This window comes from Neovison vison, chromosome 3 (genome assembly GCF_020171115.1).
Source record: "Neovison vison isolate M4711 chromosome 3, ASM_NN_V1, whole genome shotgun sequence".
Taxonomy (NCBI): domain Eukaryota; kingdom Metazoa; phylum Chordata; class Mammalia; order Carnivora; family Mustelidae; genus Neogale; species Neogale vison.
This window is the reverse complement of record NC_058093.1, coordinates 36,522,907-36,538,653: the sequence shown is the minus strand read 5'-3', so window position 1 is coordinate 36,538,653 and position 15,747 is coordinate 36,522,907. Positions and strand designations below refer to the sequence as shown.

The 15,747-nt window shown below is 36.5% G+C and overlaps 1 protein-coding gene across 7 annotated transcripts in view; it reads right to left on the bottom strand.

The window, feature by feature from the left end:
* AGFG1 (ArfGAP with FG repeats 1) overlaps positions 1–15,747 on the bottom strand; it is a 76,483-nt gene that overhangs the window by 44,382 nt on the left and 16,354 nt on the right. For all 7 annotated transcript variants that reach the window (XM_044241742.1, XM_044241745.1, XM_044241747.1 and 4 more), the window contains exon 2: positions 14,253–14,346. In XM_044241742.1, the coding sequence (XP_044097677.1) occupies positions 14,253–14,346 (94 nt within the window). The remainder of the gene's footprint in view (positions 1–14,252; positions 14,347–15,747) is intronic.

The window sequence follows — 15,747 nt, the reverse complement described above, 5'->3', positions numbered from 1 at the left end:
ATATATAGATGTATATACATATTTATATATAAGATGTATATATATATACACACACACACACACACACAATGGAATACTATGCAGCCATCAAAAGAACAAAATCTTGCCATTTGCAACAACATGGATGGAACTGGAGGGTATTATGCTGAGCGAAATAAGTCAATCAGAGAAGGACAATTATCATATGATCTCTCTGATATGAGGAATTTGAGAGGCAGGATGAGGAGTTGTGGGGGGTAGGGAAGGAAAAAATGAAACAAGATGGGATCAGGAAGGGAGACAAACCATAAAGAGACTCTTAATCTCATGAAACAAACTGAGGGTTGCTGGGGGGTGGGGGGATAGGGAGAGGGTGCCTCGGTTATGGACAATGGGGAGGGTATGTGCTATGGTGAGTGCTGTAAAATGTATAGGCCTGATGATTCACAGACCTGTACAACTGGGGCAAATAATACATTATATGTCAATTTAAAAAAAAAAAAAGAAGAAAAACCAACGTAAATTCTAGAAATGAAAAGTATCAAGTTAATTCTAAATAAAAAAACTACAGTATGGAGATAACAGAAGAGTCAGGTGGGGAAAAACAAATTATTCATTCTGATGACTGGAGACTGGAGCTGAAAAAAGCAGCTAAGTAAACTTGAATACATAAATTAACAGAAATCTGAAGAATCAAAGATTGAGAAAAAAAAATTAACAGAGCTTCAGGGACTTGTAGGACAATATCAGAATGTTAACATATATGCAGGTGAAGTCTCAATTTCAACATAATTTGGGGGGCACCTGGGTGTCTCAGATGGTTAAGCGTCTGCCCTCGGCTTAGGTCATGATCTCCAGGTCCTAGGATCAAGCCCCAGGTCGGGCTCCCTGCTCAGAGGAGAGTCTGCTTCTCTCTCTCCCACTGCCTCTCCCCTCCGCTTGTGCTCTCTCTCTAATGAATAATTAAAATCTTTAAAAATAAATAAAATAATCTCGAAGACAAAGCTCAACAAACACTATGAGTATAAACACAAATATATATACACTTGCAAAGCATGCATAGGTACATCATAGTCATACTTTAGAAAACAAAAATAAAGAGCTTTAAAATGGCCTATCACTACAGAGCAACAACAATATAAATAATACTCTTTTCAAAGAAGAGTATTACCAAAGATAAAAAGAGGTATTGTGTAATGACACAATGACACCTTTATCAAGATGACATAGTAATAAATGTCAGTCCCTAAAAACAGTTTCAAAATAAATGAAGCAAACATAAAATAGGGGGAAATATGCAGATCCACAATCATTTGTTAACTGCTCTATCAGTAACTGATAAATCACCTAGACAAAATCAGTAAAGCAGACCAACAAGAACTGAACAACATTATTAACCACAAACCTATAAATGACATTTACAAAATACTATACCCAACAACTTCAGAAACAGATTCTTTTCAAATGCACATCATATGTTCACCAATACAGACTATGTGCTGGACCATAAAACGGGTCTCAAAAAATAAGAAAGCATTGAGAGAACATACAGAGACTGTTCACTGACAAAAACAGAAGTAAATTAGAAGCTGATTAGAATAAGAGACCTACAAAAATGCCAAATATGTGGAAATTAAGCAATCACTTTTATATAATCCATGGATCAAAGAAGAAATTACAGGAAAACTGAAAACATTTTGAACTGAATGACAAAACACAACATATCGAAAATTGTTCAAAGCAGATAAAGCAGAGGAGAGAAATTTATTGTTTTAAAATACTAGAAAAGTGAGCTTTCAAATCAGTGATTTTAGGCTCTACCTTAAGCAAAGAAAGAGCAAATAACACAGAGCAAATAGAAGGAAAAAAATAATAAAGAGCAAAACTGTTATATAATCTGTACACTTTTAAAAGGGGCTCTCATTAATGTTAATAAATATGACAACTTACATGAAACAGGCAAATTCCCTGAAAAATAGAAATCATCAAAACTGATACAAGAAACAGATAATCTGAATAACCACAGTGGTCACTTTCATTCTCTGCCCCAGTGACACTCAGATCCCAGCATTCTTCCTGTCCTAAAGACCCCAGTCATCTCAACTTGAGCAGCTGGCCAAAGATGATGGGAGTCACCCACTCCCACGTTAAGATCCCAACACTTGGTACAGAAGGTGCCAACAGGGGGAAGGGGAATGGAGACGACCAGGGGGGCAGCCTGGGCTTGGTCCCTATGTCAAACAACAGTAGATCGCTAAGTGGGACATATAAAAACAGGTAACTGGCCAAATTTGGGTGGAGGTGCAGGGGACACAGTATGCCAACTCCTGATCTAGACATGTAGAGTATTCTTCAAAGAAAGGGAAACTAGACTTGCACTAGCTGACCTCAAGATTGACTGATGTGGCACTGGTGTAAGGACCAATAAATAAATGAATGAAACCGAACACAGAACCCTGAAACATAATCATTCTTACATGGTCATTTCATGTTTGACAAAGATTTCAAAGCAATCCACTGAGAAAAGTGTTTTTAACAAATGGAGATAGAACAGCTGTAAATATTCATAGAAAAATATGAACCTCTCGAAGCAATGTCCACAACAGTCAAACTGTGGAAAGAGCCAAGATGCCCCTCAACAGACGAATGAATAATGAAGATGTGGTCCATATACACAATAGAATATTACTCAGCCATGGGAAAGGATGAATATCCAACTTTTATGTCAGCATGGATGGAACTGAAGAAGATTATGCTAAGTGAAATAAGTCAAACAAAGCAAGTCAATTATATGGTTTCACTTATTTGTGGAACATAAGAAATAGCATGGAGGACATTAGGAAAAGGAAGGGAAAAATGAAGGGGGGGGATCAGAAGCGGAGACAAACTGAGTGAGGCTACAGGCTCTGGGAAACAAACTAAGGGTTTCAGAGGGGAGGAGGTGGGGAGATGGGTTAGCCCGTAATGGGTATTAAGGAGGGCATGTATTGCATGGAGCACTGGGTATTATAAGCAAACAATGAATCATGGAACACTACATCAAAAACTAATGATATAATGTATGGTGACTAACAACAACAAAAAAATGAACCTCAACCTCTAGCACACCATATACTAAAATTAATTTGAGATTGATCATAGATGTAAATGTAAAAGCCAAAGTTTTCAAAGCCTCTAAAATAAAATGAGATTATTATGATTTAGAAGGCAGAGCTTTCTTAAAATAGAGCTGAGAAAGCTCTAACTATAAAACTAGAAACAGATAAAATTCATCAAGAAGACAAACTTTTGCTTGTCAGAAGACCCCAATAGGAAAATAAATGAGAAAGCCATAGACAAAGAAAATACTCACTAATCACAGATCTTACAAAGAATGAACAAATTCTTATCTATTCATATAATAGAAAAGTACTAGGTAATTAAAAAAAGGAACTATATGTATCCACATCCATAACTTTCAAAGTAACAAAAAAAAAAGCACACTTATTTTATTTATATGAATACGAATAAAAATCAAAACATTGGTTGCCTCTGGGGGGGATTAAATATGAAGGAATGACAGGGAATTTCGTGGGAAGATGGTCATGTTCTTTATATCTGCAGGGTCTGGGTTGTCAAACTGGATATACTTATTAAAACTCTTTCCCAAGGTAAGATTTTTATAATGTAAATTATACCTCAAACAATTTTTAACAAATACTGAATTTCAATTAATGATATCCTTCCTAAAGATTTAAGTGGTGATGTGAACCAATGTTTGCAGCATACTTTGGAATATAAGAAAAATATAAGATGGACTGACTAATGCACAGATACATACATATGTGCTAAAGCAAACATAGCACAGTATCTACTGTACCTGCCTAATTTTTCCGCTTTTAGGTATATTTGAATTCTTCATAATAAAATGTTAGGAGACGGAGGGGCAGAAGACAGGCAAATCTGGTCACTGTGCTGCGGCTTCGAGCAGCCTCTGCTAAGACGAGATCGTGCCACGACAATCCATGAGAAGGGGTTCTGAGAGGCACCGCAGCACGTAGCTCAACGTGGGAAGCATAGCTCAACGTGGGAAGCAGAGCCGCTGCTCCATCACAGCGCTCGCACTACTGGGAGACCCCACTCACCTTCAGTAAGATCTAGAGGATCAAGCTGCAACAAGTTCTCCAACAGGAGATGACTGCTCACAATCATCCCATCCTTGCAAAGATCCTAGAGTTACATGCCAATATGAGACTGTCCTTGGGGAATCGGTGGAGCCCACAGTCCAACAGAAGACTAACAAGACACAATCTAAAACTCTATGAACTTCTTCCTGCGCATGGCCTTTGCTTATTCCTTCCCAAAGCTGACCTTGCCTGTGCAGGATGGCTTGACTTTCATGAAACAGATGAAGAAGTCTTCAATGTCATTACCAATTCCTCAAAAATCTATGGGCCCAGAGCCTGTTTCAACTTTCTTCTTACCAGTTCATAAAGTACCCCACAACCAGATGGCACCCTGTGCTGCCAAGATGAATGCCAGCTGCTATCACAGAAGCCAAACAGACTTCCTGCTCTGTAGTTAAGAATTAAACATCAATCATGAGGAAGCTGTACAACAGCTGAGGCTGGAGCAGTGGCGGAAACACGGATGAGGGACTTCACCTTAGAGGTGTGCCACAGGGTACCTGTGCCGTAGGTCTGACTGCAAGGCCTAAAGTAATCTGAGCTGTTATGTTTCCCAGAGACATAAGATGGCAGGGCCCCCAGGTTACAGAGTATCCAGCTCCACTGGTCTGAGGCCCTCGCTCTCAGAAGCAAAACTGGCTTGTTCCCTGAGTCCAAGGGATACAGGGCCCAAGAAGTTGCCTGGTCAGACTGTGATCATCTAGTCTCTGATCCTTTATCAGCAGTACAGTTTCAAAACCCATATTAACCACTCACAGCATGTGGACCTTACTTGTATTTTGATTTATGCAAACTCTTAAAAGAAGGAAAAAAATGAGATTTATGAAATGAAAAAAATTTGAATACGTGCTAGATAACTAGATTATTATTAATTTTTATGGATGTGAAAATGGTATATATTGGGATTATATATTTTTTAAAAGTCCTTGTGTTTTAGAGATAACATCACTGGAGAGTTTATAGATGAAATTATAGGTCTCAGATTTGCTTCAAAATAATAAAGAAGGCTCAAGATCATGAGTTGGTAGAAGTTTGTTATATCATTCTGTCTCCTTGCATAGATATATGAACATCTCCATAATAAAAAGTTTTAAAAGGAACAAAAAAAACTAATAATTTCTATTTTTAATTAAATCCAAGTAAGTTTTTAAGAAGATAACACACTAATAACAAGAAACAAACAAAAAGCTGAGATAAAAAGCAGCTAAAATGGCTGAGGCCAATAAACTAGAAGGAAATAAATCATGTGAACTTGGATACCAGTGCAAAAAAAAGTTAAATAAATGCTCAGAACAGTAGTTACAACCTAACATCTAGGTCTTTCTTCAATACTCTGGTTTTTCAGCCACCACTGGAAAAGAGCATGCAAAACAAAGGTACAAAACAGGTACTTCTCACAGATTACAAAGGAAAACGAAGCTCAGGGAAAGAGTTTGCCCAAAGTGACAAGATTCATTTTATTAGTGGTGCTGAAACCAGACCACAAATTATTTTGAGTAGTCAGGTGTCTTTAGTTGCTACACTGGTTGTCTCAAATGGTGGTCCCTAGCCCTCAGCTTCAGGGATTCTGGCCAAAAATGCAAATAGGCAGTCCTTTCCCTCATCCAGGATGAGAATCTCTGGAGAGTAACACCCAGGACTTTTCACACAAAAAAATAAATATTAAAAAAAATTTACTAAGAGTAATTCCAGTGAAACTCACATGGATCTTAAGTTTCAAACTCCCCTGGGTATATAGTCTTGTACCTTTTCACTGCTGTATGTGTAATGAAAAGGTATATAAGATTGTGCCACAGAAATGTCTCTTATGTTTCAAAGGTAGTAAAACCAACACAGAAGAACTACAAGAGCAATAAAAATTTTGTGTCGGGGTACCTGGGGGGCTTAATCCGTTAAGTGACCAGTTCTTGATTATCACTCAGGTCATAACCTCAGGGTCCTGGGATCAAGCCACATGTGGGACTCTGCTCAGTGGGGTGTCGGCCTGAGATTCTCTCCTTCGCCCTCTCTCTGCCCCTCCCTCCCACTCACTCAGGCACTCTTTCTCTAGCTCTCTCTCAAATACATAAATCTTAAAAAAGAAATTTGTGCAGTATCTTAGAGTGAATACTATATATATACATACACACACAAATATATATATAAATTTTTATTTTTTTTTATATATATAAATTTTTGAAGTATGAGTGGGGGTTTTATAGTCCCTTTCAGCCACAATATTCTTGGAAGACCTGACAAGAGAGTAAAAATTTGATAGGACTTTAAAAAAGATTCACAATAAACAAAACAGCATAGGCAAAATGGCAAGAAAACAAATACAGACAGCAAATATGGAAAACAAAACAGAGATCACTACAGTTATAACATTTCTGCTGGGAATGAAGCAAGATTAAATAGGAAGGTTATAAAAGGATTTACATTGAGAAAAGAAAACTTTGGAATGTCACAGACCAGGAGTCTCAAGCCCACCACCTACCTGTAGATCAAATTGGGCCATCAGCCTGTTCTTGCACCGCCCCTGATCTAACAATGGTTTTTAAATGTTTAAAGGATTATTTTTTAAAATGCTTTTTTCAAACAAGTATATGAAACAATGACTATGTAGATGGCCCACAAAGCTTACAATATTTACTGGTCCCTTACAGAAATAGTTTGCAAACTTCTGCTAAAAGCAACACAGTAAGTGTAAATACTGGAACGAGTCTGTAACTTAGCTCTGCACTCAATAATGACATCAAATATGTTGTTACTAAAATAAGAGCCAACTTGATTGGATTATTTGTTCTTTGGGTGTTGAGTTTGTTAAGTTCTTTATAGATTTTGGACACTAGTCCTTTATCTGATATGTCATTTGCAAATATCTTCTCCCATTCTGTCAGTTGTCTTTTGATTTTGTTAACTGTTTCCTTTGCTGTGCAAAAGCTTTTGATCTTGATGAAATCCCAATAGTTCATTTTTGCCTTTGCTTCCCTTGCCTTGATGGCCAACAGACACATGAAAAAGTGCTCCATATCACTCAGCATCAGGGAAATACAAATCAAAACCACAATGAGATATCACCTCACACCAGTCAGAATGGCTAAAATCAACAAGTCAGGAAATGACAGATGCTGGCGAGGATGCGGAGAAAGGGGAACCCTCCTACACTGTTGGTGGGAACGCAAGCTGGTGCAACCACTCTGGAAAACAGCATGGAGGTTCCTCAAAATGTTAAAAATAGAACTGCCCTATGACCCAGGAATTGCACTACTGGGTATTTACCCTAAAGATACAAACGTAGTGATCCAAAGGGGCACGTGCACCCGAATGTTTATAGCAGCAATGTCCACAATAGCCAAACTATGGAAAGAACCTAGATGTCCATCAACAGATGAATGGATCAAGAAGATGTGGTATATATACACAATGGAATACTATGCAGCCATCAAAAGAAACGAAATCTTGCCATTTGCAACAACATGGATGGAACTAGAGCGTATCATGCTTAGCGAAATAAGTCAAGCGGAGAAAGACAACTATCATAGGATCTCCCTGATATGAGGAAGTGGTGATGCAACATGGGGGCTTAAGTGGGTAGGAGAAGAATCCATGAAACAAGACGGGATAGGGAGGGAGACAAACCATAAGTGACTCTTAATCTCACGAAACAAACTGTGGGTTGCTGGGGGGAGGGGGGTTGGGAGAAGGGGGGTAGGGTTATGGACATTGGGGAGGGTATGTGCTTTTGGGTAAATTCAAAGGGGAGGTGAACCATGAGAGACTATGGACTCTGAAAAACAATCTGAGGGGTTTGAAGTGGCGGGGGGGTGGGAGGTTGGGGTACCAGGTGGTGGGTATTATAAAGGGCACGGCTTGCATGGAGCACTGGGTGTGGTGAAAAAATAATGAATACTGTTTTTCTGAAAATAAATAAATTGGAAAAAAAATTATAAAAAAAAAAATAAGAGCCAACATTTGCTATTACTATTTAAGCTTACCATAAAGGTTAAAATATCCCCAGAGTTTAAATACATAAAACAAATATTAATGTATATGACACTTTTGAATTCTATGAAAACTAAAAAAAATCTTTCAAATAAAACCACTCAGCGCAGGGAGTAAAAATATTGATAATCCTTCCCCTATAATTTCTATTATCTCAGATTTTGACTCAATAAACATCTGATACATAAATAAGTATCTATATTACTTGGCAAAAACTACACTAAAAGCTGTCATAGGTTGCCTGACTTCAAAATATTTTAGGGGTGGCTGTGTGACTCGGTTGGTTAAGCATCTGCCTTTGGTTCAGGTCATGGTCCTAGGGTCTTGGGACTGAGCTCCTTGGGACTGAGCTCCTTGGGCTCCTTGCTCAGTGGGGAGTCTGTTTGTCCTTTGCCATTCTCCCTGCTTATGTGCTCACGCGCTCTCCCTCTCTCTCTCTCTCTCTCTCAAACAAATAAAATCTTTAAAAAAAAAAAAAAAGAGATAAATACAATACTTTGAACCTACATGATATTTCCATAAGCTGATTCACAAGTCATTCAAAAACTCACTGTCTTTGCTCTGATAATGTCCTAAACAATCTTCCTAATACTGGTTATCTACTTTTCAGAGTCAATGATTCTGTACAAAGAACCACCATTACGTACTATAGATTACAGGATGGGATGATTTAGGAAATAACCGCTAGAGTGCTGTTTAACCTCATAACAGACTAGGTATATATAAAATATCATAAAATGATACCTGGATATTGCAGCAAAACTATCAGAGCATGTGAATTTAGAATCTTACATTTTTTTTAGAAACTAGTATTTTTTTGTGGTAGTGCTTGCCTGTGGTTATAAATGGCCCCAATCTCTCCCAAAGATACAATTTAATTGCCCTTTAAATCTCTGAATAGTTTGTTTCATAAAATAAGGCCTATTTAATCATAATTTCCTGAAAAATACTATGTCTCTGTACTCACAAAGCACCTGCAACTCCCAAATGAACCCCTCCCCTTTTTAAAGATTTTATTTATTTGTCTGACAGAGAGACAGAGAGAGAGGGAACACAAGCAGGGGGAGTGGAAGAGGGAGAAGAAGGCTTACCACCAAGCAGGGAGCCTGACACAGGACTCGATCCCAGGACTCTGAGATCATGACCTGAGCTGAAGGCAGATGCTTACCGACTGAGCCACCCAGGTACCCTGAAGCCCTTTCTTACTCTTCAACCAAAATGGAATTGACAGAAATGATTTTTCTTGTCTCTCTCCCCCGACTAAACTCGTGTTACATAAGGGCAAAATCATACCTGCTTTTGCTTATCCCTGTATCTCTGGTACCCAAGGGGATAGTCCCTGGTATACAGTAGGTGATTAATGAATCTCTGCTTCAAAAATGAAAAATGAATCCATCATAATGGTTAACAGAGAAGAACACCTTACTTTATGGGTTTATTGTTTTAGAAGGATTTTTTTTAAAAGCAGCAGTTTGTTTTGTGGGTTATTTTAATAATCTAGCATATAAATAACCAAATACTGTCAAAACACATGATTTTCTCTGTGTAGACTGTATGCCTGTGGAGCATCAGTAGTAACTCTTTTATTCTCAGGCCTAAAACATAATTATGAAGAGTTCATTTGCTACCAGAAAAGAAAAACTGATGCTTCAAGACAAAATTACAAATACATTTTCTTTTTATTGAATTATGTATAGCTCTGATCCCCAGCCCTCCTTCCATTAACTTTAATAATCAGAAGTTAACCCAATAGGGCGCCTGGGTTGCTCAGTGGGTTATGATCTCAGGGTCCTGGGATCAAGTCCCGCATCGGGCTCTCTGCTCCACAGGGAGCCTGCTTCCTCCTCTCTCTCTCTCTGCCTGCCGCTCTGCCTACTTGTGATCTCTCTGTCAAATAAATAAATAAAAATCTATTTAAAAAAAAAAAAAGTTAACCCAATAGTGAAATTCCTTCAACTAGAGGACCATGAATTACCCAAAGATTACCTAAAGATTTTTTTCAAAGTTAACATCATGATATAAAAGAAAGTATTGCAAGATAAATATGTGGATTTTTTTGGTAAAATATTTCACTTTTTGAAAAAAAAAAGTTAAAACAATTTCCTCAAATAATAGGTAAAAAGTGCTTCACCGCAAAATATTTTACTAACATCTGGCATACTATGGTCTATAATGTAATAATGTACATATCTGCTCGACTGAACTCACTGTAGGAGTCTGAGGATACTAAAGTAATATTCAAGTATTTTGTAAACTACATATATAGAAACTAATTATGCATTCTTACAAATACTAAGCATGTCCTTGGTACATGCTTATAAATAGTAATAATTTTATTTGCTTACCATGGCTTACAGACCAATACAGATGTACTTTATTAATGACTCAAATACCATAAGTGGCACTGCCATCAGTTTTGAGATTTTCCAAAAACAATGAATAATCTGTAATACAGTACTGAAGGAAAACTGAAATCTTCCCTAGATATACACATGTGCTAGGCCACTGCGCTGATGGTGAATTAAATGGCTTTCCTGTATCCATGTCCTTTGCCCTGTAACTTGGCAGTGCCCTCCTACTCTTTTTCCCAAATTTGGCAGCATGATTTTCTTTGGTAGGTTTTTCACAACTGTAATGCAAGCATTAAAACAGATTAAAGTTAAACACACAAATGACTGCACAGGTTTTCCTACATATAAATGACTGGAGGAACATTCAAAGCATGTGGAACATAGGTTAATTCATCACTCTCTGAGTCATCCAACACCCACTGTGCTTACCTACTTAAGCCTGCAATACCAGAATCATGAACCAAATATGCCCCTCAGAACACTAAGCCCCCTGGACAGAGTAGAAGAACCCAGACTGTTGTCAGTCAGTTTACTGTTAACTGGTGAAGCACTTCTCTTCAAGCATGACCCATTCATGCACAAGATGTATAACAGTAGTTTCTTTTTTTTTTTTTTTAAGATTTATTTATTTATTTGACAGACAGAGATCACAAGTAGGCAGAGAGGCAGAGAGAGAGGAGGAAGCAAGCTCCCTGCAGAGCAGAGAGCCCGATGTGGGGCTAGATCCCAGGACCCTGACCTGAGCCGAAGGCAGAGGCTTATTAACCCACTGAGCCACTACTGCCCCAACAGTAGTGTCTTTTTAAACCAAAATGTAAGTGATTAAGTATGGCCCTTTCCAAACTACTGACAGATGACACAAAGAATACAGCAACATGTTTTGGAATGAAAAATTAAGATTTGTATACTTTTCTCTATGCATGTTATACTTATGATTTAAATGTTTAAATAAGGTAAACTGATAATGAATCATATGTGTTTGAAGTCTATGAAATTTTAAAGTTAACCACTCGACATTTCCTATCCCATCCTCCCCTTCTATGCATCTCTTAAGTTTTTAAAAACACAGATACCGTTACTATTGTTAAGAATTAAATATATCCAGCACAATACTTTGGTTCTAAGATGTTCTTAGGGACACAAAGTATGTGTGTCTTCCTTAACAAACATTTAAAAAGTTGGTATATTTTCTAATAGTATGAACTATCATAAATTTCCCTTCTTTGTGCACTGTGTTTGATCTGCCTTCAGTATCTTTTCCTGCCACAGGGTACCTTGCTAGTCAGAAGAGCATGTGACTTTTGAGTTCAAGTCCCACGCTGGATGTAGAGATTACTTATAAACAAACAAACTTAAAAACAAATGAACCAAACCAGTATCTTCCTGCCAGCTTAGGTCCTAACTGTTTTACCTCTATGAGATCTTCCAATCCTGTCCTTTTCACCAACAAATTGAGCCTCTTTCCATATTCATACTTCTGAAACTTTTTATTGTTACCATTAATTATCTAACACATGCTATCACTGTTCCATTATCTGTCTCCCCAACTAGATTTTAAGCTGTCAGCTAAGCCTATGAGAAATGCCTATAAATGCATCCGCAGTACCTAGCACAGCAAGTGCCTTGGTTAGTGTTTAAGTGGACTACCGATTTGCACAACTCTTTTTAGGATTAATATCCATGAACCCATTCCAGTCATCTCTAAGTTTACATTCTTTTTCTATTTTTATATGAGTTGTCCAAAATCAAGGATTTCTTTGTATATATTCTAAATTTATTTTGCTATCAATCTTAATGACTGCCATATCTGACAACATGATTGAACCCTGAGGACACAAGGCTAACTGAAATAAGCCACTCACAGCAGGACAAAAACTGTCTGATTCCACTTACATGAGGTATCTGAAAGAGTCAAACTCAAAGAAGCAGAAAGTAGAATGGCAAATGGCAAGGGCTCAGAAGGGGGAATGGGGAGTTGCTTGTCAGTGGGTACAAACTTCACTTATGCAAGACGAGGAAGTTCTAAAGACTTAATGTACAACACTATCCCTCTTTCTAAGAGTACTGTATTGATACTTGTAACTTTTTTAAAAGAGGAGATCTTATGTTAAGCATTCTTACCAAAATTAAAGTTTCTTTCAATCTTAGTATGTGGAGACCAGTCTTCACCCAAACTTAACTACTTCCTGACAGATACAGATGTTTTTACTTTCTTCTCCAATGGACCGTTACTTTTTTAGTTCTACAACTCTGAATTTATCTGAATAAATACTCTGAATTTAGATTTTTAATCTAAGAACAGAATAATATTTTTCTTTGCTTTTTTAAGATTTTATTTATTTGACAGAGAGAGATCCCAAGTAGGCAGAGAGGCAGGCAGAGAGAGAGGGGGAGGCAGGATCCCTGCTGAGCAGAGAGCCCACTGTCGGGCTTGATCCCAGGACCCTGAGACCATGACCTGAGCCAAAGGCAGAGGCTTAACCCACTGAGCCACCCAGGTGCCCCCAGAATAATATTTATTTCTAACTCCACATTCTGATGTCCAAAATTTTGTACTCTAGGCCAACATTCTAAGAGTGCAACTAAAAGTTTACAATACTGGTCTAACCTCAAACTTCATATATAAATAGTTCAAACTGTATTTCCATTGGTAAATATATTATTCTATACTTACAGCCAATACAAATCTTCTGCCCTTCCCTCTAGCTTTAGATTTTCCCACATCAGTCTGGAAGTTGATTATGCAAAATAATTTTTTATCAGCAAAACAGTGTGTTCACTTCTCTATATCATGTATTAAAAAGTATTTTATAGTTTTTAATTTATACTTCTTCACTGTTTTAGAATCAAAATGACATGTGCATAACAAGAAGGCAGCAAGTTTAAGATACTACTATCAAAATGTTAAGGAAGAAAGAGAGGCAAATTATAAAATGTTCACATATAACATCTCAGGATGAAAAAGATTCAAACTAATAAAATCTTAAAACAACTTTCTATCAAAAATATGGAAGCAGAATAGTATAACTAAAGTAGTATTTCCTTCCTATTAAATAAGGAATAATGGTTATTATTAATCAATTAGGATGACTGGCTCAATCTTATCCCAAAATGTCCACTTTTCTTGTCAATTTTATAGTTTTTTCAATTATTAGATCACCACTTTTACCAACAGCATGGTAAAACCATAAAACCAAAAACAAGAAAGCAAACAATCAGAATGCAATTACTGGAAACCCATTAAAGCAGAGTTAGAAGGAAAAAGCTCCCCTCCAAATTCTTACTGGGTTCCCCCTTAATGATAGGCTGCCCCCAGCACTGCCAGCCCCCTTTCCTCCCAGCATCTGCTCAACAGAAAGTTCAGCATATAATAAAAAGGCATGAGGGGACCTCAAGTAAAAACTGATCACACAGTGGCCTAAGAGAAGTTTACTACAGTACCACAAAGTTATTTCTCTTTCTCGATCTCTCTCTTTTGGCCTTTTAAAGCAAAAACTAATGGTTACTCCAATACTAGATGTCCTCCAAAAATGCCTTTTACATTCAATACTGATGAATTCTGGATGCATGTTTCACCTCAGGATAAAGGCATTTATTAGATATTTAGTAGATATTAATTCTAAGTACATTATTAAATGAGTAATTCTAAAATATCTAAATATAGAATACAAAAATAATTTTTTAGACCGTGAAATTCACCATTCTAAGCAACTTATTAAATCTTATTAAAATGACTGCCAACAAAAAAGTTAAAAATCATAAAAACACTTACTTCATTTCCGTGTTTTTGCAGAAATTCAATTTCTTGTTGTGTGAATGTTGTCATGGAGATAGATTTTACCCTGTGTGGTGGATTTAACCCTCTCCTAAAAGATAAAATATTTACAAATTTATTACTATGTATCTTAAAAATTACACATCAGTGTAAAACATTTTTAACAGCACATTTAAACATTTAAAGTGAAGAGTGTTCACTTATAAACTAAAAGTATTAAAAAATTATTTTAAACTATTAATGCCCATAACAGATATGTCAAAGTAAGTTAGGTTCACACTAAATAATGCATTTAAATATAAATTCAAGTACCATCTAGTTAGGAATACATGGCACCTGTAACACATGAGCTTCTAAGAAATAAAATACTGCTTTACTGTGTTTCTAATGGAAGAAGACTATGTAAGAACTCTATGGTAAAGAATTCAAAAAGTAATTAACCATTTAAATATTTTCACATTTCCTAAGAAAATGACAATATTTTGTTAAGTTTGGAGCTATACACATATTCTAATCAAATAGCCACTACATTTAAGCTTGAGGCTGATTTGAAAACTGAAAACTAACCCAAGAAAACTGGAAATTATTAACCCATAAGAATGAAGTCTCAACTCTCCTTCAATTCAAATAGAAATTTATAGTAAAGGACATTTTCAATCACCTCAGAAAGTAATAAGTGCTCAAGAAGAAACTTAAAAGACATGAGGGAACTCGAGAAATACCTGGATACATGATTAAATGCCTCTGAAGTTCTTTTACAGTCTTAAAGCCTTTCTGTATAGATGGCCTTAAGAAAACTTTATCTCTATGTTTCTTGATGATGTTTACAGTGCACATAAAAAACTCATAGAAAAGCACTCAGAGAAGAGTAAAAACTATTTACATTTTATCCAACTACAACATAAGTTATATATTACGTCCAACTATATATATATTTTGTCTAACTATAATATAGAGTATATATAATACTCTACCACCTACAAATATAAGGGTTAAATAATCTATGCAAAGTAACAAGTAACCTATGCAAAGTTTCATAAAATTATGTTTAAGTCATGTCCTCTGCCAAAGGCCTCATTTGGAATCCAAGTTCTAGAACAGATTATTAGTACTTTTACATATTTTGTCATAGTCATCATGCTAATTGAGAGATTTAACAATGTAAAATAATAAATGAACAAAAGGTCTTCCAAAAATAACCTGAAAACATTTTTGAATAAATATAGTGTATAATAATCCTAGAAATTCACAATGTTGTAATTCAACAACAAGAGAAATTCAGAACTAACAGAAGTCCTCAATTATCATATCCCACTCCTCTCTCTCTGACAGAACTGTCAGAGATAGATGGTACATCTTTTGAATCATGCTTTGAATAAGGGCAAAGCACTTTATCTGTCTCCTATTTTGAAGAAGGAAAACGTTAAGTTGGGTTTTGTTGCTGTTTTGTTTAAATTTTAAACTAACTCATTTATTTCTAACTCTTGATTAA